The 21,639-nt window shown below is 46.7% G+C and overlaps 1 protein-coding gene across 2 annotated transcripts; it reads left to right on the top strand.

The window, feature by feature from the left end:
• Positions 1-23: 23 nt before the first annotated feature.
• On the top strand, positions 24-21,321 carry LOC108160097 (nephrin). 2 transcript variants are annotated; one of them, XM_017293881.2, is made up of 12 exons: positions 24-518; positions 15,799-16,329; positions 16,401-16,571; positions 16,664-16,954; positions 17,019-17,318; positions 17,385-17,675; positions 17,736-18,038; positions 18,102-18,386; positions 18,449-18,730; positions 18,795-19,597; positions 19,685-20,068; positions 20,316-21,321. In XM_017293881.2, the coding sequence occupies exons 1-12, from the start codon at positions 479-481 to the stop codon at positions 20,322-20,324; spliced, it is 3,690 nt and encodes a 1,229-aa protein (XP_017149370.1). In that variant the 5' UTR covers positions 24-478; the 3' UTR covers positions 20,325-21,321. The 2 variants fall into 2 exon arrangements, with proteins under 2 accessions (XP_017149370.1, XP_017149369.1); XM_017293880.2 differs by having other exon boundaries at positions 19,664-20,068.
• Positions 21,322-21,639: the final 318 nt, after the last annotated feature.

Raw genomic sequence — 21,639 nt, 5'->3', positions numbered from 1 at the left:
AGACAGTCCTCAATCCCAGCGCTCAATGCTCAATACCATTCCATCTTTTGAGTTGAGCGGCTGCTGGCCCGCGTCGTTTATCATAATAAATTACGAAAATATAAAAGTCGAATTCCGGAGCTCCGTCTGTGTGGTCTGTTTATGTTGCGTCGCCCTCATCGAAACGGTCGTACCGGTGTTTAAGATACTTTCGTCGTAAAACACAAATATTTTTTTTAGTTTTTCAAATTTCAATCGAGTGTGCGCCCAAAAAATGTTTCGCCCAATGCAAGGCAAAGTGCGGCCAAGCCTCGAACTGGCTGGGGCTTGTAATTAAACAGAAAGATACGGATACATCCGAACAGCGAGCAAACAAGTATCTGCAACTGTAAACAAGTTAAAGACGAACGCGTCTGAGTGCAAGTGTGTGAGTGTGTGTGCATCTGAGAGTGTCGCAATCCCGCAACAAATTGCAAGCAACAATCGAGCAACCTACAACATGCAGTTTTGGATATCTTTGACATTTGCCGTGCTCTTGGGTGAGTTATCAAGCTTCAAGTCCAACAAAAATTAAAGACATATGTATGAACCACAAGGCAATGTACATACGTATGTATCTCATGGATACCAGGCGATGTACTGACCGCCTGCAAAATGTCTGTGGCAAAAGTTCATGACATTTCGCTGCACAGGCCAACGAGAGCCGCCACAAACAAAAAAGAAGATGAGTCCCGTCCCAGACTCGCAGTCGCAGTCACTGTCGCTGTGGCAGCCGAGTATCATTCCATATGAATTGTGGCTTAGTCAATCCGGGGGTTGCAGATGAGGATGGGGATGGGGAGATACTCCTTTTGTCTGCATGTCTGCCACACTGCCACGGCTTACTGCTGCTGGTTTTTCCAGCGATTTTCAGACTGTTTGCTGTTGACATTTAAACACTTGTTTTTCTTTACCCAACGAACAACCTCTCTGTCTGCTGCGGTTTTTCTTGCACAGCAAATAGATATAGAAAATAATGTCTTGCCACAGCCAAGTGTTGCTTTAACACACGGGCAGCATACCCCACTCCCTCCCTACCTCGCTACCCCCAGCCCCTCCCCTGCTTTACATGCAAAAGTTTTTCGTATAAATTTTTTCGCAGTTTCAGTTATTTTCCTCAACAATTTCTGCAGCCTCAACTTTTTCTATATCTCTTTTTATTTTTTGCTGCCGCTTCGGCTGCTGTTTATTTGATTTATGCGACATAATTCAGGCGAACTTTGTGGCACACATAATTTAATTTTTGCCATCACTTCAACGGGTGGGGGGTTAAGTTGCGGAAGGAGTGGTGGGGCATGGGGCAGCGGATGAAGCATCACCTGCCAGCATTGTTGCCGTGCACTTTTTAATTATTTTTCTCTCCATTTTTCCTGATGGCAAAGTTTTTAGTGCCTTTTGCCTCGCATAGCTTGACTTTTTATTGTTGGAATTTGTTCACCTGTTAATTGAAAACTATTTGCATACCAAATTTGAATCTCGAATTTGTAAGGCGTTAAAAGTTCTGTTTTAAATTCATTTATTGGCCGCGTACTAATTGCCTGCCACAGAACAAAAGTTGCATATGAAACCATGGATCCATGGAATGGATCATGCATCTGAATCAGTTAACACAATGTCCAACGTGTCTGGCTTTGTTTTGTTAATGCCACATGACGAATCTATTAGTGGGCATTGAAAATGTTTGATTATCACGCTGTGAAAATGATCGGAAAATGGTTGGCCTTTATATCTAGAGCGGCGCTTGGGGCACGGACAAAGAAAAAAACTGTCTAGCGAACAATTTAGCCAATCTTTAGATATAATATTCTCATAAATTGGGATATTTCTCGTGAATTCATAGCAATTTGATTGATATTCTGTGAATTTTTCGCAAATTGTGTGAGACTTCTCAAATCTTCGCCAATTACTGCTCTGTACATTAGCTGGCATCGCCGTCGGCTGACTGGGTTAGGTCCAAGTGAATTAAATTAATAAAGACAGAAGAAAACAGGAGCAACAAAAGGAAGACTAAGGTTAGCACAACATCACAAGACATCCTGCAGACATTATACGCCCCGAGACAACATCAACAGCTGCCCCTTCATACATTCATTTTTGTATCTGCAGAATACTATTGCATGTTGGTAGTATGTATACGGAGACTTGTAGATAGCCCACACCATTTGCACGCGCTGAAAATTAATACAAGTCAAGCTGCAAAAGGCACACCAGCCGAAAGAAGGCAAAAATAATATAATATCTACTCGTACAAAAAAACCGCCAAGAAATGCCGTCGGGTAACCAGGGGAAGTAGGCAAGCTGCTAAAGAAGGAATACACCTGCCCGGTGTACGAGTATGTACACTCAACTCCAAAAAACTCTCGTTCCTCGCGCCAGCCAGCCTACGAAATTAGTTTATACCAGTATGTAGAATGTACATTTAGTTCCCTACTCTCTTTGTGGCACAACTGGAAAATTGAGGATGTGGTTAGGCGTTGAAAGGAGGCCAGAGGAGAGTGACAGACGGCGGAATGTACAAATCTCTTTTACCCACATAGAATATGGAAGCTCTACCCTTTAGGCTGTCCCTCCTACAAGTATACATATGTGCCGGCTTACCGGTGTCTAGTACGACGACAGCTCAGATGTGCCAGCTTTATAATCCGCAAACGATTTGCATAGGCAAATTGAATTAAAGCCAAAAACCTCAGCCGTCGTAGTGGACTTAAAACCCGATTTGGTTTAATGCCAAGCCGGCATGTGCAAATGTGTTAGCCTAAAACTTTTGTGCATACTCGTAAATCCTTCTCCAGGCAGTGCATTGAACTGCCGGTCTGAGCCGTGGCTAATCGGTTGCTTAATGTAGCCACGCCGGCCGGACTCGTCGGGTAAGCCACTTGCTCTGATTAAAAGAGGCAGAACACTGAGCAAGAAGTGGAAGTGGAAAAAATGACTGCAAATTACATGTATGACGAACAGGTTATGGGGCTGGGGTTGCGTAGGTATCACGGCACTAAGCCATAAAGAGCAAATGATGTTGGTACTAGCCTACATCTGGCAGCTCTTCAAGCCTGCTAACTGACCGCATTCGGGCTAGGGCCAAAGAATGGAGAGCTTCTGTGATGTGTGCGCTCCACTTGGACGGGCTCCAAAGCTATCCTCCAGCCCGAGTGCTCACCTCATTATGGGGCGGAGGGCTTTGGCTCCGGCTAAGACTCCGACTCCGGCTCCGACTCCTCTTTGATGTGTTCTGCATATCCATTTACATAGATGCTACAGGATATCGAGTGTCCTCAGCCACTCGAAGACTGTTCAACTTTGGCCAACTTTTATTCGTAATAGTCGTACTCTCCATCTCACCATTCTCTGCTGCTTGCTCATATTTCTGCCACCTCATGACTGCCACAGTCAGCACAGCTTTTCCCAGGCACATTCCTTTGTTGGAAGGATGCATCTGCAGCGGAAAGTGCCGCATAATTACAACCCCTGGTCTTGGCCTTACCTTCTCATCTGTGAACCACTCATTCCATCTGAGACTTGGTCCCTGCCCTATCGCACTGTTTGGTCCGTCTCTGTCCCCGAACACAACATGCTGGTCATTTGTTTTTATGTAAATAAAATGTGCTTCCATCTTGTTGCTGCGGCCATAAGTGTAGTTTCTGTTTTTTCTGCCTTTCTGTTGGCCAGTGCCCATACACTTTCCGCTGGGGCTGTGGATCTGGCAGCTCTCCTGAAACAGCTTTTGTTTTTCTCGTTTTCATAAACATTTCTATTTGTGCCTGGATTTCTCCATTTTGGTCAAAAAGCGCAAAACATTTTCCTTGATTATTTTTCTGCAAGCTCACTTCCGCCACTGAAAATGAGCCACGAAAAGCAGCAGAAAATTGCTCGCAACTTCTTTTCATTCCTGCCAGCAGTTTCTTTGTGCAATAAAAATAAATAACGGTTTATGAAAATTTGCCAAAAAATATCAACAGAAAACCAAGAATACGTAAAGTGGACTACGATGGCGTGGTGGGACTTTTTGCCAGCTCTAGGAACGCCACTTCATGTTTGCCATTGTTACACAAAAAAAAAAAATAAAAAACTTGAGGAAAACACACCAACGAAAAGAGAAAAAACAAGCTAAAAATCTGCCCATTTAAAAGGCGTTGACACTCCCCTCAAATTCTACTCCAACCATCTAAAATTTGTGCTAACGAGTTGTCGTTGTTTGCTCTTCTCCATTGAGATGAGATGAGATGCGATGAGACAGGGCTTCAATAGGCCCCTGTTTTGCCGTTCTGCTGTTCTGCCGTTCTGGCGTACTCCCCTCTCTGGCTGTTGGCTTTGTGCTAAATTGAACCAATTTTTTGCCATTCTTCTTGCTTTTCCTACTGCGCTTTCATTTTGTTTGTCTTTTCACAAACATATTCAGTACTATGCTGTTTTTCTTCTCTTACTTTTTTTTTATTTTTGCAGTACTTTGCACGTCAAGTGGGTGAAAATCTCGTCGGCGAATGCGATTTCGAATGTGAGTGTGAATGTGAATGCGAATGCGCTTTCAAAGCTCTGCAGCTGTCTATTCATGCGTGCCATACAACTGGCTGTAGCCTGGGCTAGGGTTGGGGTTGGGTGGTGCAGGGTCTCCCTTTCTCCAGCACCCACCCACAGGCACCACTCGACGTGCCAGGGATGAGCAGAGATGAGCCGAGCTCATGAAATTGATATTGTTGTACTTTATGTTTATGTCGGAATCATAATCGTTAGCCTGAATGCCTATCACAGTCGAGCAATTCTGGTTGCTGATTATAGATGATATGGTATGCATATTTGATTATTATTAATTTTATGGATGCATGCTTTTAAATTCGAAGGAGAATATAGGACCTTGTCGGGCCCATCAAATTTCTTTAGAATTTATGCAGATCTGAAGACCTTTTTGTAATGTTTGATCTAAGAAATAAAATACTTTACAGTACAGGATCCCTCCATTGATCTGGGCAGACTTTTTAAGTGCCAACAAATGGCGGTCCCGTGTCGCATTTTCTTTTACAGCCGGCACGGTCTCATCTCATTTGGCTTTCCAGTGCCTGCCGCGCGGCAAGTGCAGCCAATGCAGCTGAGGGGCATGCTTGAAAGTGGGCGTGCGTGAGGTGTCAGTGGCACCTACCACGACGACGTCGACTGCTGCAAGTTGATACTCCTACAAGCAGCCCCCAGCCCGATCTGCCACTGACGTCGTCGGCCGAAGTTGAGGCTGCGGTGTCTGCGCCTGCTGGCTGTTGGATGTTGGCGAACTGTTGACTGGAGCTTGCCACTTGAGCGGGCGAGGGCGGCTGTGGGCAGGGGATATGCTGCGGGCCATGTTGCCATTGCATTTTCGGTCATTACTCAACGTCGTTGCAGCTTGCTGCTGATGCCGCTGCTTCAATGATGCATAATTTGTAGCGTTATATAAATGCAAGCCGTGTTGATATTTTTTATGCTAATTGCATGCAAGTAAACGCACACAGGCACAAAGATACGATACACTCGTCTCTGTAATTATACTGCCGGGCGAAAAAAAAGAAAGTTGACAGTTAGGTGCCGTCCACGGCATGCAAGATGCAATGGCAGCAGCAACAGCAGCAGCAACTGTTGTTGTTCCTTATGATGCTGTGTAACGTGCACCTCTGTATGGGTGTTCACTGTACAGTTAGATGTTTGTATCTGATATATGCAATTATGCATGACGCGCTCTCATCTTCACAGAAATGATAAAGCCAGCCGCCAGGGAAAAAGCTGAAAAGAATATTGGGTTAAAGATGTGTAACGTGCGAAGTGTGCAACATAAAGGTGAGAGCAGCGCGGCCTGGAAGGTATCTGGGCTTTCAGACCCAGACTGATGTCAAGGCCTGATCATCAAAGTCTTAGGCTAATGAGACGAGAAATGTTTCCATTTCTGTACCAGCTGAGAGCCAAGGAAGTGGCTGCGACCTTACACTCTTAGAGCTCGAATTATAGTTAATGAATAGCTAATTACTCAACGAGTATGAGTTTAAGCACTCACATATATGTACATATTCGTATGCATGTGCAATGCACCATAAATGCTGGGTGAAACGATCTATAAAAGTTCAGGATAAGATTACAGTCAATTACAGTCATAAATTCTCACTTTTTAGCCAGGACGTAGTAAGGATTTATGGCGCAGAGTAAATAAATAATTGGTAAATATCGCTCCTGGGTAATTAATAAAGTTTAGCTCAAGTTGATGTTGATGGCGAGCATACGCCATAAAAACGATGACTTACCCATAAAACGGGCCAGAAAGAGCCCGCCCTGAGGGATCCAATCGAAGCGCTTTCAATAAATTATCTATGCTGAATGGGCATACTCGATGAGCACTTGAATCTGCGATTTCTATAGTCATTAATCTAGTACCCCGACATGGCGCTGGCTCCTAAACAGTTCCTAACTCGATTTCCCACCGCCCTCCAACTACCCATCCATCCACCCCCTCAGCCAACCAATTTGACTATGCAAATAGCCAAAGTTGAATGCTCGATGTTTTGCGAGTCGCTCTTCAAGTGCTGCCAATTAACATGGCATGGCAGTGCCAGGCAATCAGCCAACCAGCCCTGCCAACTCGACCTAGGAGCGAGCGTGTGAGTGTGTGTGCGAATCGATATTTACTCAATTAATTTATAACTTCCGCTAGCAGACAGAGACAGATATAGCAGGAGAGACAGAGACTGCGACAGCAAAAGCGGCAGCGAAAGCAGCAGCGATTTTTCATTCATAAAAAAAGCAGAGAGTCTCGACCAACAAATGTTGATGGAGGGTTGGCCATAGCCATAGTCCCGTCGCCAGTTGCTGTCGCTGGCTGTCAGCGCCTCTTAAGCTGGTTTCCGAGCCAAGCTGCTCGCTCGCTTTCTCTCTCTCTCTCTCTCTCTTTGGTGCGCACAGGAAGCAATCATCGTGCTACAAGTCATATTAACTTACGCTGGGCGCACAAAAAATAAATAAACTACTATATCGAAAAAACAGGCAAAAGCCAGTCTCAGAATCACGGCAAAAACAGAAGCACAACCAGCAAAAGCGGACCAGCTGGGAGCGAGCTGAGAGTTGGGGATAGAGATGGAGATGGAGATGGCGATGCCGATGCCAATGGAGATGGATCTGGATGGACTGGACAAGGCCCAGCATATGTTGTCGAGCAGCTTTGCGCATGCGAAAGTTGCACTCCAAACTATCAATGAAGGAGGACCCAGCCGAACCGAGCTGAAATGAACCGAACCGAACCGGACCGGACCTGGCAGCGGCCCATTCCCCTATTCCCCTCTCTTTGGCTGCCAGGCGAAATGCGAGCAGGTGCACCACTTACCCACACCAGCAGGCATTTCATAATGATGGATGGCCAACACAGATACACCACACATACGCGCACAGAGATACTGCTCATATGAGTCTGAGTGTGTGTGTGTGTGAATGTGTGTGGGCATGAGTCGCGCCTAAGCCGGTTTCGAGCAGCGTCAGTTGCCAGTTGTTTGGGATCGTTTTTTGTTTGCTTTTTGTTGCTGTTGCTTTTGCTGTTGCTATTGCTGTTGCCTCAATTAAACTGCCAGGGACGTGGTCGAAAACCCACAAAAGTGTACGGTAACTTTTGGCCCAAAAAAGAGCGACAGATAAAAACTGAATTAATAACCAGCCGCGACAATGTGAAAATTGTTTAGTTCCCCGGGTTTTCAATTTGCTGTTACAGATGCCAAAAGAATTTAGACCTCATTTTTCGCACTAACGAACTTTTCATACACTTCGCAGATCAGATGATTGATGGTCTATCGGACTTCGGAGCTCACGGGGGTTCAGACAATGACAATAATAGGAAGTCTTTTCGAGGGATGAGGGCGTGAGAAGACATGGTAGGGACGGAAATTGATATTTATGTTGAGATACGAGATACGATACAAGGGGAAGAATGAGAAAATTAAAAAAATGCACGTTCGTGGGGCAGTTTTGGTACTAGTATAGAGGGTCTCAATAGTTCGTTATTCTGTTAGATTCTTAGATCATGATTAGATTAATTTGCATCCCCAACTATCATCGTGACCCCATTGGCTTATACATTGCCCAGGAATCAAACATTTATCCGATGGCTGGCGGCTTTTTGGATTGAATTTGTTTTGGGTCTGTTTCGTGCCGTGTTAATTTTGACAAATGAACATTTTGGTTGCTGGGCATGGGCATGTAGAGCACTATGCCAGATGGGGTCTCTAATTTTCGGATTCTGACTAAACTCTACTCATCGCATCCCATCGCATCGCAATGAAACGCGCTTCGGTGTCTCTGCTTAATTACGGATGGTGGATAGAGTGGAGTTGGCCTTTTGTCTTCTATTTTGTCTTGGCCTCAAACTAATCAGCTCGAAGCCATTAATCTGGCTTTGGTGTCTGCAGCTCGATTATCTAACTCCCAGAGAGGAGTTGTGGCCGAGCGTTATGGTCGAACGGTTTTCCAAACGCCGCCGGATAACTTGAATTTCTGGCTCTTTGGTGACGGGCGACTGGTGCCTTGTGACGCCTGACTGGCTTTGTAGTTCTCATTTTGTGCCTAACTGGGGGCCGTATAAAACCTCATTATGAGCCAAAAGTGCAAAATAAAAATGGGTTTTATGTCCCCCCATTAAAATCCGTGTTAGAGCTAAAATGGGAACCCCTGACAATTGAAGATACTCGTGCGTTTGTGGCCGGCCCGCATCTGTTCACACGCTGCCTTCATAAATCTCGAAAAGTTAATGAACGCATCCTTGAAAATATAAATATACAATGATATCTATACATATGCATGCATATATGTATAGGTACTGCCAACATTGTGGCCGGCAATCAGTCGGCCATTAAGTTTTATAAAAACAAATGGGCGAACACAATCCCACAGCTCTCGACAAAGTTTCGAGCTGCATACATAAATAAAATTACGAGAAAACCCCAACAAGAAACCAAAATGAATCGAAAAGTTCGAAGCCTCCAACGAGAGCGTGCGGGTACACGGCAATAAAAAAAATTGAGAAAAAATGTATCCACTTAATGGTTGTAGAAAATACGATTGAGTGTGTGTATTAAATATATTTGAATACTCAGGTCGCATCAATGAAATGTATCTTTGGAAATTGCAATATTTTGAGGTATTTTTTATAGATTGTGTCAAATGTTTTTATGATGCTTGCTGCTAATTTTAAGATCGCATTTGCATAGTTATGAATTGCTTTATGGATTTCCGCTCAAATAAATTACAATATCGTCGCATATTTATGATCTGATCAAGTTCAAAATGTTGTTTCATTATAGACCAAACTGTTTTGGCGGCTTGAAAACATTTCGTACATTTTTCTAAACTTATTTCGTCGCACAAAAAGTCGTCGATAAAGTTCAGAGCGGCAATAAAAACGGCAAAAATATGTTGTTTGACCTTTCGGTGAGACAGGCCCCGACAAGACGGAGCTGAGGCAATGTACCGCTCTGGGCCCAGACATTATAATTATGCAGCTGCCACATACACAGACCGATCGAAGGAGGGGGGCCCTGAGGCTCACGGAGCAGCCGCCGAGTGTGGCATGCAATCGACTCTGTCTTGGCATTTCAGCTAAGCGACAAGTGCAGCCGTCGTCGATCGCCGTTGTTGGCCAATTCGAAGCGGCATTAAACTAAGTCGAGCCGGGCCAAGTCAAGTCGGGCTAAGACCAAGAATCCAAAGCCAGGTGCGTGCTTTGGGTTTGCAAAACACTGACAGACCCAGACCCCTCACTCCTTTCCTTACCCATTCCCATACTGACACTCCGGCTTGGAGAACCGCTCCAGCTAAAATTTAAATTCAGTTTAATATGCGCCGCGAACTGAGGCAAAGCCCACGTCTTTTGAGGTCTTTGTAAGACCATTCATATGGCGGTTACCATTCATAAGCCCCTAGTTTTTCTCCCTCTCCATATGTCTCTCTTTTACCTTTTCAAAGCACGTAGGTTGTGTCGATGCCGATGACGGCAACGGCAACGGCAAAGGCAATGGCGATGGCGATGGCGACGGCGACGGCTCTGTTAGTGACTGCGCCTGGAGTTGGTTCTTGAACTGGTTTTGCTTTGATTTCTTTATGAGTCTATTGCTGGACCATTTTTTACTACCTTTGTCCAGCTAGATTTCTCATTCAAATGGATATCTCTCTCTCTCTCTCTCTATGAAAGTGTATGAGTATGGGTGTGTGCAAGTTCTGCCTAAAGACCAGTAGTTATTCCCAAGAGTGCTGTGATCCCAACGTGGAATATTAAACTTTTCCGGGATACGAAGAGACGAGAAGAGTTCTAAATTAATTTTCACTGGCAGGGCAAACTTTGTCCATTCGAATCCCGCCAAGTTTTACGATCCTACTAAATAATATTTTGTTGCATATTTTAAGGAGCCGCGCATAACTTTCCATTTCTTTCTATCTCTTCACGGACTAATTTATTTTCATAGACTGGCGACGAAAACGGAGTTCAGAGCCGTCCGAGCCGACTTTAGCTAGGTGCTCTCTACGAGTTTTATGATTTTCAATTTATGACTAATAAAATTTGTCAATTTTTTTTTTACATTTCTGTTATTGCTTTTGTTGTGGGTGTTCAAAATCTCTTAACCCACGCAATCGGCAGTTGACAAAACTGGTTGGACGAGGGGGGGGTAGCCGACTGACAACCGGACCAGCGAGCGGTTTCGTTGAGTGGCTTACAGTCGTAAAATCATCAAAATCTATTACAGTTCTCTCTGCGTTTCCCGTTTTTACGATTCCCAGCAACGGAAAAAATTGATTTTTATCCTCTTATTTAATTTTTGATGGGGCTTTTATAGTTTCCCCGTTATTATTTTACCTATTGCCAGCTTTAAAACATTGAAATCCTTTTTGGACTAAAGCTTCATGCGAGTACTATTGCATGCCCCGCGGTTTAGTGTATAGATGGATTTAAATATACAATTCCGCTGACATTTCTGACAAATTCCAGCCTCGACTTAATTTAACTAATTGCCAAAACCCGCATGACCAGGCCGCAAAATACTTTCAGTTTTCAGCAAAACCCGAAAAAAAACATAAATTGCTACTCTTTTTGGGGCTGCGGCTTGGACAGCGATTTTTGTATAAATATTTCTATGGCAAAGTCGAAAAATAGTTGACACAACCGAAAGGGGCAGGCATTTTTGTATTAATTAATTAAAGATGAAAGTCCCGAAACTGTGGGCCCGAGCGGAGAGGGGCGTTTTTGTGAAGCTTCACTTGAAAACTGAGGTCACATCTCCATCGTGGGTTCGTGTTCATCTAAAATGCTCATGAAGCAGAAAATAATTAATAAATCGGTGTGGGTCTAGCCTGCGTCTGGGTCCCATCTCTGGTCTCTGGGCTCTCTCGGTCGATCTAATTTGTGCGGACCGCAAAGTTCATAGCAAATTAGTTGATTAGTTTAACGTCGAAGAGGCTTTACGGGATGGGGGCACAGTCCGTGCCTGCGCCCGTGCCCGTGTACGTATCTCTGGCCCTCTCTTGGCTCTTAGCATTTGATATCGGCCTGGCCAAATTTGTTCAGCTGCAAATTTTATAATTCAATCAGTGCTCTCGCACACACAGCTACAGATACTGCCGGAGAGAGAGAATTGTTAATGCGGCAATTTGAGTGAAGAAAGCGGGACATCCAGGGCGAGCAGGAGTTTGGGAAACAGCAACATTTGGAGGCCATTCAATGCGGAGGTCGTTATTCCCCCGCTATCTCCCGATCTGCGTGATTCAAATGCGTTTTATTGTGAATTTATTAAGCGTGCCCAAGGCGAACATTAAATGACAGTCTAGAGGGGATGGTGAAGTTGTGGGAGAGATGATTAAGGCGTGTCCGGGTCAGCAATAAAGTCAGCCAGGACCACAGAACCACAAAACCAATGCTCCAGCAATGGGCTCCACAGACACACTCACGATTATGTATGTACATATGTACATTCGTATGGCAATGAAAAGAGATTTCTACTATTAGATAAGATATTCTCTAAATAGATCTCCAATTCCAAGGGCCTTAAAGCTGATAAATCGCTGTGAAATCTTAGAATGAGGGCCCTGCATGATAGCCAAATCTACTCTGAAATGCTTGCCACAATTTGTCAACTCACTTCGATTGGATTACCACTCAAAGGCCGACTGTCTCTACCACAGACAAATTTCTTAGAAGAGGGAAAGCCCACTGCCAGAGAGACTCAGCACTGCTTGAGAATGAAGCCAGCAGAGCGGATGATAAGCCACATCACATGTGATTGGCCTCTTCAAGCCAACCCCTGTTGAAAATAATTGTTATGGCCATGCTGAAATCCTTTCCCTTGACATTTAAAACAATTTGAAACACTTTGCCGGGCGCTTAACATGGCTGGCAACAAATTTGACACACACAGAGCCGTTTTAATCAATTTAATAAAAGACATTTGTTCAGTTAGCACACACAAAAAATGGTTAAGAGGCGCAGCAGAACAAACAAAAAAAATTTAATTAAATTTATAACGCAAAGCCGCAAAACCCAGAGAGGAGATTTATGTGCCCGTTAATTTTGTCAAAGCGTTGTTGTTGTTGTTGTTGTTGTTGTTGTTGTTGTAGCTGTTGTACAGGCTAAGTGTCCTGCCGGCTAAAAGGAGTGTGCACCACCGCCACACACTCCAACAACTCCAGCCACAGAAACAGCAACAGCAAGAAAAAAAAACCTCACCGGATTTCCTGTGATATGCCACAATATTTTCCATTAACGCGCTGAAGTTGCCCCAAAGATTCAAACACACACAGAGATCCCCGCACCGAGAAGCGAAAGAGGCAGAGAGGCGAAATACAACTGGAAACTGGTCTCGATAAGGAGAAGAAAAAGGGAAGGAAAAAAAGAAGGAAAGAGGAAAAACAAAAGGCGTATAGGAGCTAAATGTGCGTTGGTCCAGAGACTACTTCACTCTGGATTGTCTCTCGCTCTCTCTCTCTCGCTCTCTGTCTCTAGGCCCGACTGCCTGCCCTGCCGCACTTGCCTGGCCTGTGCCAGGGTCTCCCAGAGAGACTCCCAGTGCCAGCGCTGGGCGACAGACTCTGGGCTTTGTATGAGTTAATGACTTGTAGATAGTTTAACTTACAAAGCAGCCAGAAGGCCCCAGCTTTGGCCGATACACGAAGGAGCTGCTAGTAGGCCGCAGGGAGAGGCCAGAGCCGGGCTGGGCCGGGACCTTCGAGTACGTTGCGTTGACCATTAGTGCGACATCCGGCGATGCGTTGCGCTTCGCTGGCCAATGCCACACGTCGTACTCGCTAGAGATGTGCAGAATCATAGAATTGAAAATGATTAGAATGATTGCGTGGCACACCACTGTCCTCGTGCGTGACTCACTATGAAATGCAACCATCTCTAGCCCAGCCAGGACCTCGTTCAGAAACTATTAGCCAGCTTTTGAGGCCAGGCACACTCACTTAACTTGTGGCCAGGAAGAGACATTGGCATAGGCTCAAAGCGAGCACAGGATATGGACTGTACCCTGATAGGCACAGGCACAGGCACAGGCAGAGGCATCGACATCATCATCGGCTGTGAACGTGGGTTTTGCGGTTAAGAAGTTAGTTTAGCTTGTGTACAATTTGTGGGCCCAGTTGACAATTACTGGCCCCGTCTTGACCACTGGCCAGAACGGGGCTGTTGGCCGAAGGAACCCATGAATGAAATGGTAAACCGGTTGGCCCTCTGCTCATCTTTCATTTACTGTGCACTCTACTCCACTTGACAGAGTGCATTTTGTACTCTCTTTCATATCTTTTCTTTTGCTTTTCCTTTTTCTTGTTCGTGTTCCTTTTCTGCTGCTGCTGCTTCTGGTGCTTCTTTGCTTCCTACTGTCACACTTCAAGGATTTCTTTGTTGCCACCATCCTGGCTTGCATATGTGTGACAATTACCCACTGCTTATTGTCTTTTGTTCGTGCACTCGGGGTGGGTTTCCTACCAACATTTTGTTGCCCTCTTGGCCATCCACATCTACCCGACTCCCGTCGGTCGTAACTGTGGGCCCGTCCCTCTGTCCGTCTTCCTCCCTGGGCCCTGTCTTCCTCCCGTAATGACACTAAATGAGTTGTACTCGTATGCACATTGCTGGTCGGTTTGTTGTTGGCCCGGTCTGTTCGGGGCTGTGATGGCTTGGGATGGGCTGGTCTGGGCTGGGTCTCAGTTTTCCCTGTTTTTGTCGTCATTGTCAGTGCAAAAACCTGTCAAGTTGTGCTGCTTTTTGTTGGATTTTGTCGTCGGTTAATTGCCGCAGGAAGTGTTCTGCCTGTGCAGAGTTGGTCAACTGTCGCTTGGCTTAATTGCTTGAACTTTGGCCAGCAGAAAACGCAAAATGCAAATGGAGGCGCCCTCAAAAGCAAATGACAACCGACCAACCAACCAACCAACACGAGCTGTGGGTGGCCGCCACATCTCCACATATCCGCTGTGACCAAATCCATATCCGCTCCCATCCCCCTACATTTGGCGGAAGGGAAGGGGTCGTTTCAAGACCATCTTAGAGCTGGATCTCCAGCTCCCCATGTCCGTTGTCTTCTACGACAAATAATCAATTAATCCACTGATGAAGTCCACGACAGAAATGTTTACTTTGTTTATTTGTCGAGCCATTTGTAGGCTCCGAGTCCGACTCACGCAGCGCCCGCAGTGCGCACAGTGGCTCGAGAGCGGATGGTATGGGATATAATCGTTCCGCCATTCACCTTAACCTGTTTAATTGAGTAATGTTCGCTGAAAATGAATTAAACTTGTTTGGATCGGGAATTAAACATGTTATTGGAGATTAGTGCTTGATAAATGGCTAATTCATTAGAGAATCTTTCCGAAGAGTTATTTATTAATAGATAGGGTGACAGCTGTGCTTAGCTAAATAATTTATTAGTCCATAATCGTACAGACCTAACTAAGAACGTGTCTGAGAAATGACTTATGAAGAGTTATTTCATAGCGGTTTGGTTTTTGTGTGTTCATCCACTCTTATGGCAAAACTTTCTCCGCAGTTCTCTTACCCACACGTGGGCGATATCGTGGACTACAGTTACCCATAGCCTTGTCCCAGTGTGCGTGTGCATGTGTGTTGTCAATGCTTTTATATTACCTATGTAGATTGCTCTAATGCTGATTAGGTCGGCGAGACCGAGACACACGCACAACACTCTTCGTCTAAGACTGAGTGAGTAGGCTGTTCAATTTGGTATCGAACGTGGCCGGGTCGTTTCTTTAAGACATTTTAATGCTAATGAGCCGCAAGCTGTAGACCTACTTTGGGATAGGTGTGGGCCGATACAGCGTCGAACAGACTGCGAGGCCGGAGAGAACACAGAAGATAGAAGACAGAAAACAGAAAAAGGCCGACTGATGGAGGGACGAACGGACAGACCAGCCCGACATATCCATGTCTCAATGACAGCCTGAGAGTAGTACCTTGACACATCGGGGCAGAAAGGAAGCAGAGGAGAAAAAAGTTGTTCCAAATTAGTGCGATGTGACTGAGCCTCGTCGTCGGGGCTTACGCTCAAGTAATGTGTATTTTATGTGTGGGCCGTAAAACTGGGTGACTGTGCAACGTTGCCTGCTGCTGCCTCCGACTCTGACTCTGACTCTGACTCCGGGCCGTTTTCTGACTCTCGCTCTGGCTCTGACAGGTCGATGTCGATTCCGATGCCAATTGAACTGTTCCCATTGCCGGTGCACTTGGCAAACTACGTGAGCAAATGTCGAACGTGCCGATTAACCATGCGAATTCCCTTCTCTCTCCCTCAGCTTCTATCGGCTGCAGCAGTGGCAGCAGCCTGGCAACAGTTACGGCCCCGACTACGGCCGCATCGCTACCTGCTGTGCAGAAGTTCCGCATAACGCCACACGATCTGCAAATACTCGAGGGCACGGACACCCTCCTGCGCTGCGAAGTGTCCGCCCGAGCTGGGAAAGTGCAGTGGACCAAGGACGGCTTTGCACTCGGGTTTTCAGCGGTCATACCCGGATTTCCACGCTACTCGGTGCTGGTGGATGGCCAGCACGGTATCTACAATTTGCAGGTGAAGAACGCCAGTCTGGAGGACGATGCGGAGTATCAGTGCCAGGTGGGACCTGCTGCCGGAAATCCAGCTATTCGAGCCAACGCCAAGCTAAGCATCGTGGCCGCTCCCAGTAGCATTGTCATCGAGGGCTTTGCCCGGAACGCCAAGGTGGAGGTGGTGGAGAGGCAAAACCTGACGCTGCACTGCATCACCGAGAACGCCAATCCGGCAGCGGAGATTGTCTGGTACCAGGGCGAAGTACCAATTACAATGGGTAAGTCAAAAGTTCCTAGGGCAGGTCCAAAGTGTCCGATTGGAATTCTAAGCGCTGTTTTCCCATGGCAGTTCCCATTGTCTCTGTGAATCAGACGTCTCCCAAACGATTTACGACCAGTTCGACACTGCTTCTGCAGCCACGATCCGATGACGACTACAAGGAGTACTCCTGCGAGGCCCGTCACAAAGCACTGCCCCCCGACGTACCCATGCGAGCCCAGGTCCAGCTTTCTGTGCTGTGTAAGTCCATTGTTTGCACCGCCACCCCCGAGCCCTGAATGTTCATTGACCGCTCTCCCCCCCCCCCCCCCCCCCCCAAAATCCCCCTGCAGATCCGCCCGGTCCACCATTCTTTGAGGGTTACAGTCAGGGTGAGAGCCTCCATCGGGGGCAGGAAATGCAAATCGCTTGTCGCAGCCGCGGCGGTAATCCTCCCGCACAGCTGGTGTGGTATCGGAATGGTGTGGCCATCAACTCGCCACAGCGCACCTCAGGACGTCTGTCGGAGAACGTGTACAAGTTCACAGCCTCGGCCGAGGACAATGGAGCGAATTTGGTGTGTGAGGCAAAGAATCTACTGGCAACTTCTCCCCTGCGCGCCGAACTCAACCTGACGGTCTTGTGTAAGTTATTAGGAGTCCTCCCGCAGTTTGGTCCATTCTCACCTTCACATGAAACCCTTCACAGATGCACCCAAGGATGTTTACCTGAGTGGCGCCAACCGAGCCAAGGTCGGCGACTCTGTGGAACTTGGATGCGTGACGGCTCCCTCGAATCCGCCGGCCCGCATTAGCTGGTCCATGAACGGCCGCCCCCTGGCTAATGGCACTTACAAGACGACCAGCAGCTCCGACGGCGGCTGGGTGAGCAGCTCCAACATCAGCCTGAGCATCGACTCCCAGAGTCGCACCTTCATTGCCGTCTGTCATGCCTTGAACACAGAACTCACCCAGAACGTGGTTGGCTCCCACACCGTAAATGTATTATGTAAGTCCGCGAAACGTTCCCGCCAAAGAAGGTAACTTATTTGGAATATCGTTATGCCCTCCCTAGACGCTCCATCACCACCCTTGTTGACGGGCTACAACGATGGCGACATACTCATCTCCGGATCCATACTGAAACTGCAATGCAGCTCCGCCGGCGGCAATCCGCCGCCCACACTCCAGTGGTACAAGAACGACAAGCGCGTGAACGGACCCTCCAAGGTGGTGGACAGCAAGATAGTCTCCGAGCTGTCGCTCTTGGTGAATGCCTCCGACAACAATGCTATCTACAAGTGCGAGGTCCAGAACGCAGCCATTGACATACCGCTCTTTGCCACCAAGACGTTGGGTGTCCATTGTAAGTGACCCAAGACCCTGTGCCCTGACCATGACTCAAATGAATCAACTCCGCCCTTAGTTCCCCCCGAGACTGTCAAGATCAGTGTGGCGCCAAAAAACCTGGTACCCGGCATCCGCGCAAAACTCATCTGCGACTCCAGCTCCAGCAATCCGCCAGCCAAGATAAGCTGGTGGAAGGATGGCATTCCCGTCGAGGGTCTCAACCTAGCCAACAAGCCAGGCCTCTGGGGCGGATCGGTCTCGACCCTGGAGATGTATGTGAACATCACCCAGGATCTCGATGGCATAATCTATACGTGTCAGAGTCACAACGAGGTCTTGCAACGGAGCGTGCACGAGACCATCAGCTTGGACATTCTTTGTAAGTAGAAGTGCAACCCTGACAGAGAATTGGAGCTAACAGAGCTCCAACTTCTTTCCCCAGATCCGCCCAAGTTCGAGGGCTCTCAGACCACCACCTTCGTGGGTGTTGAGGGTGCCCCCTTCCATGTGGAACTTGTCGCCAGCGGTAACCCCATGTCGATCAGCTATACCTGGACCAAGGATGGTCTGCCTATTACCACCAATACGCTGAGCGGACAGCGATTGATCTCCGATGGACCTCGTCTGAATATAAGTCGGCTCAGTCGAAATGATGCGGGTGTTTATATCTGCGAGGCGCTTAATAGTCAAGGAACCTCTCTGCTGGAGATCCAAGTGGCTGTGGAATGTGAGTAAAAATAGATTTAATAGGCCCCCGCCAAGCGATGCTAAGTCTTTCGTCTGTCTTAGATGCCCCAACCATCAGCTCGGTCAGTGAGGGTCAGAGCTTCATGGCCGGCCAGCCAGCGGTTTTGGCCTGCCACATCCAAGCGCGTCCACTGGATGCCTCTCATGTTCGCTGGACAAGGGATGGCTATGACCTCAGCTCTCGCACCACCTCTAGTTTCGAGAACGGCACAGCTCTGCTGCAGATTGCAAGTGTGGAGCGCAGCGACATCGGGAACTTCACGTGCATTGTGGACAACCAGCGGGGAGCACCAGCCGCAGAGAATGTACTCCTAGTAGTGCAAAGTAAGTAATGGCCAAGAAAGCCTTAAGATCAGTCCTAAGTTTTGCCTTCCCTTTCCACCAAAAGCTGTCCCGGAGATCGACCATACGCCCGCCTTCACCCGCTATGCAGCTCGCCTCGGAGTCAGGGCGCAGCTCATTTGCCGAGCCCTAGCGTCCCCCCAGCCCAGTTTTATTTGGCGGCGACACGGCAAGGACCTGAAGATGCAGCGCCGCAACAAGTTCAAAACCCTGGACCGTCAAGTGGATGCCCTGAACTACGAGTCTGCCTTGCTTATTGAGAATACCTCAGCGGATGACTACGGGCAGTACGAGTGCGTGGTGCGCAACGCCCTGGGGCAGGCGAGTACAACACTAGAATTCAGTAAACCCAGCCGGCCAGACACTCCCCTGCAGTTGAGGGTGGGAAATGTCTCCGACACGGGAGTGGAGCTGATGTGGAGTCCAGGCTTCGACGGAGGCATGCAGACCTACTACCGACTGCGCCTGAAGCAGCACGGGGAGGACAAGTACAAGTATGTCGACGCCAAGCCTGGCAACCTGAACATCACGCTGGATGGCCTCAAGCCAGGCGCCACCTACTACTTCTCCGTGATGGCGGCGAATGAGGCTGGAGGTAGCAAATTCATGCCCGACATTAAGCTCTCCCTCAGCAAGGGTTCCCAGCCCCATTCCGCGGAGTACACAGAAAAGGACGAGTTGCCTAATGTCATGATCATTGGCATCACGTCGGCGGCCATGGTGCTGCTGGTCCTCAATGCAGCCCTCGTTGCTTGGTTCGTGATTCGGCGCCAGAACAAATCCCAGGGCGAAGCGGAGCCCAGCAACGATGATGTCTACTCCAAGGAGGACAACCAGTCAGTCTATAAGGTAAGAGCTCTCATAATAACATCCATGACGAGTCCATCCACTGACCAGTCGCCCAATCCTAACCAGCTGCCCATCACTGCTTTGCAGGCGGATGTACAGAAGAAGGCCGCCGCCTCGACCTATCTGGTGGAGAACGTGGACATTATCCAGTCGACGGCGTATCCCCCCAAGTACCAGGAGAGCTCCATGTGCACACCCCACTATCCAATGTGCAACCCGGACTTCACGCGAACACTGCCAAACCCCAAGCGGCATAGCCAACGCAACAGTGCCACTGGCATGATTGACGGAATGCCCATGCGCTCCAAGGATGACCATATGCTGATCTCGAATGGTCTGTACATACCATCGCCATCGCCGGCCTCCTCGCTGGTGATCAAGGGCAGCTACATATCGTCACCATCGCCGGCGCCACCGGCCGATGGCTCCTACTTCAACATGAGTAACAAATACATGTCCTATCCGCCAGTGGTAAGTTCTTATGGTCATTGAGATATTGGATATTGAAAGAAGAGAATATTTCACAAATATATTCTCCAAACCGCAAATTACATGTTTGGGAAAATGTATCCCAAACTATTAGTTCATTATGATAATGATCTAGATAAATTTGGAGATTTTCCCAACCCAACTTCAACAGTTCTCTATGTAGTATAATAATAACCTGTATTTACCGCATGCTCATTCCACGCTGTATTTTCACTCCTCTCCTCCACAGACCTACTAGGCCATGCAGAGCGTCAAAGACGGCAACACTCCAACCAAACCCAGCCAAACCCAGCTAGACTGATTGACATACATCAAACATAATTACCACACAGATCTGGACTTCGTATGATAGAAGCATTTCGTGTTCATTTGGTTTCGTTTGGTTGTTGGCTGTTGCAGGTTTTATTGCATTTTGTCTTGGATTTTATTATTTTTTATTTTTTTTTTATGTTTATAATTATTACTATATGACGTTGATTATTACGGAGCGCAAATGGAGGAAACATGTTGAATGTGTTTTGGAAAAAGACATTTGCATGCGGCGCTCGAAGGCTGTGATAAGTACCTGTGCCCAGAGCCCTGGATACGTTGGCATCACCAATCACAAACCGAGATACTCAGAGAACACGCAAGCCACACGTCCGCCACGTAACCAACTCTGAGTCCCGGGCCCGAACATCAATCTTGGGCCCTGGCTATTGGTCTGGCCATGGGGCAGGTGCGCCAACCCGCTCTACAAAAATGCTTGCCCTCCAACTCCCCATTTAACCAGAAAACCCCAACCAAAAAACCAACAACCACAACAGCAGCATTGGTAGAAACAAAACAAAACAAAACAAAACGAAAACAAAAACAACAGAACACTCTCAAAATATTAATTTGTAGTACGTTTTATCGATATTAAGTAGTAGGAATTACGCATTTTAGCATCTAGCATAAATATTAACGAGTCTGCTGAGTCGTGACTCATTCTCATTAGCAGCTGTTCAAGTTTAAGCTATAGGACATACCGATATCTATCTACTTATGAACATATAAACACACATATACACCAGGCCCGATAAGCGTAAACGATTTTCAACGAAGTCCGATTCGAAATCACCAAACCAGAATAAAACGAAACTTCAATTAAGTAACGGAAAATAAATCACAACTTTAAGCGTGATTTTTGATAGACCTAAGACTCGATATATATATCGTAATGTATTTAAAATATACGTATTTACACAAACCAATCCCACGACTTTCCTTTTATCATGCATGACAATAAATTATATACATGATAACGAAGGATGATCCGAGCACGCGTGAGCGCCAAAAATTATGCTAAAGAAATCTACGAATACAAAAACCGATAAACATGTTAATTACAAACTAGACTTCAACGAGCATTTGCATTTAAATCGAAAAAAAAGAAACAAATTAAATATATGTATAAATCAAATTTCATTCAATACGACAATTATATATACATACATACTATGATATTTAAATGTAATTAATATTTAAAATATTAAACGTAAAAAACTCGAAAATTCCAAAAAAAAAAAAGA

This window comes from Drosophila miranda, chromosome 3, assembly GCF_003369915.1.
Source record: "Drosophila miranda strain MSH22 chromosome 3, D.miranda_PacBio2.1, whole genome shotgun sequence".
Taxonomy (NCBI): Eukaryota; Metazoa; Arthropoda; class Insecta; order Diptera; family Drosophilidae; genus Drosophila; species Drosophila miranda.
This window is presented reverse-complemented; position numbering and strand designations above follow the sequence as displayed.

Coding starts and splice junctions, on each gene's coding strand:
- LOC108160097 (XM_017293880.2), top strand. CDS start 479: ATGCAGTTTTGGATATCTTTGACATTTGCCGTGCTCTTGG. Junction 16,330..16,400: donor CGAAGTACCAATTACAATGG/GTAAGTCAAAAG, acceptor TTCCCATGGCAG/TTCCCATTGTCTCTGTGAAT. Junction 17,319..17,384: donor CCACACCGTAAATGTATTAT/GTAAGTCCGCGA, acceptor TGCCCTCCCTAG/ACGCTCCATCACCACCCTTG.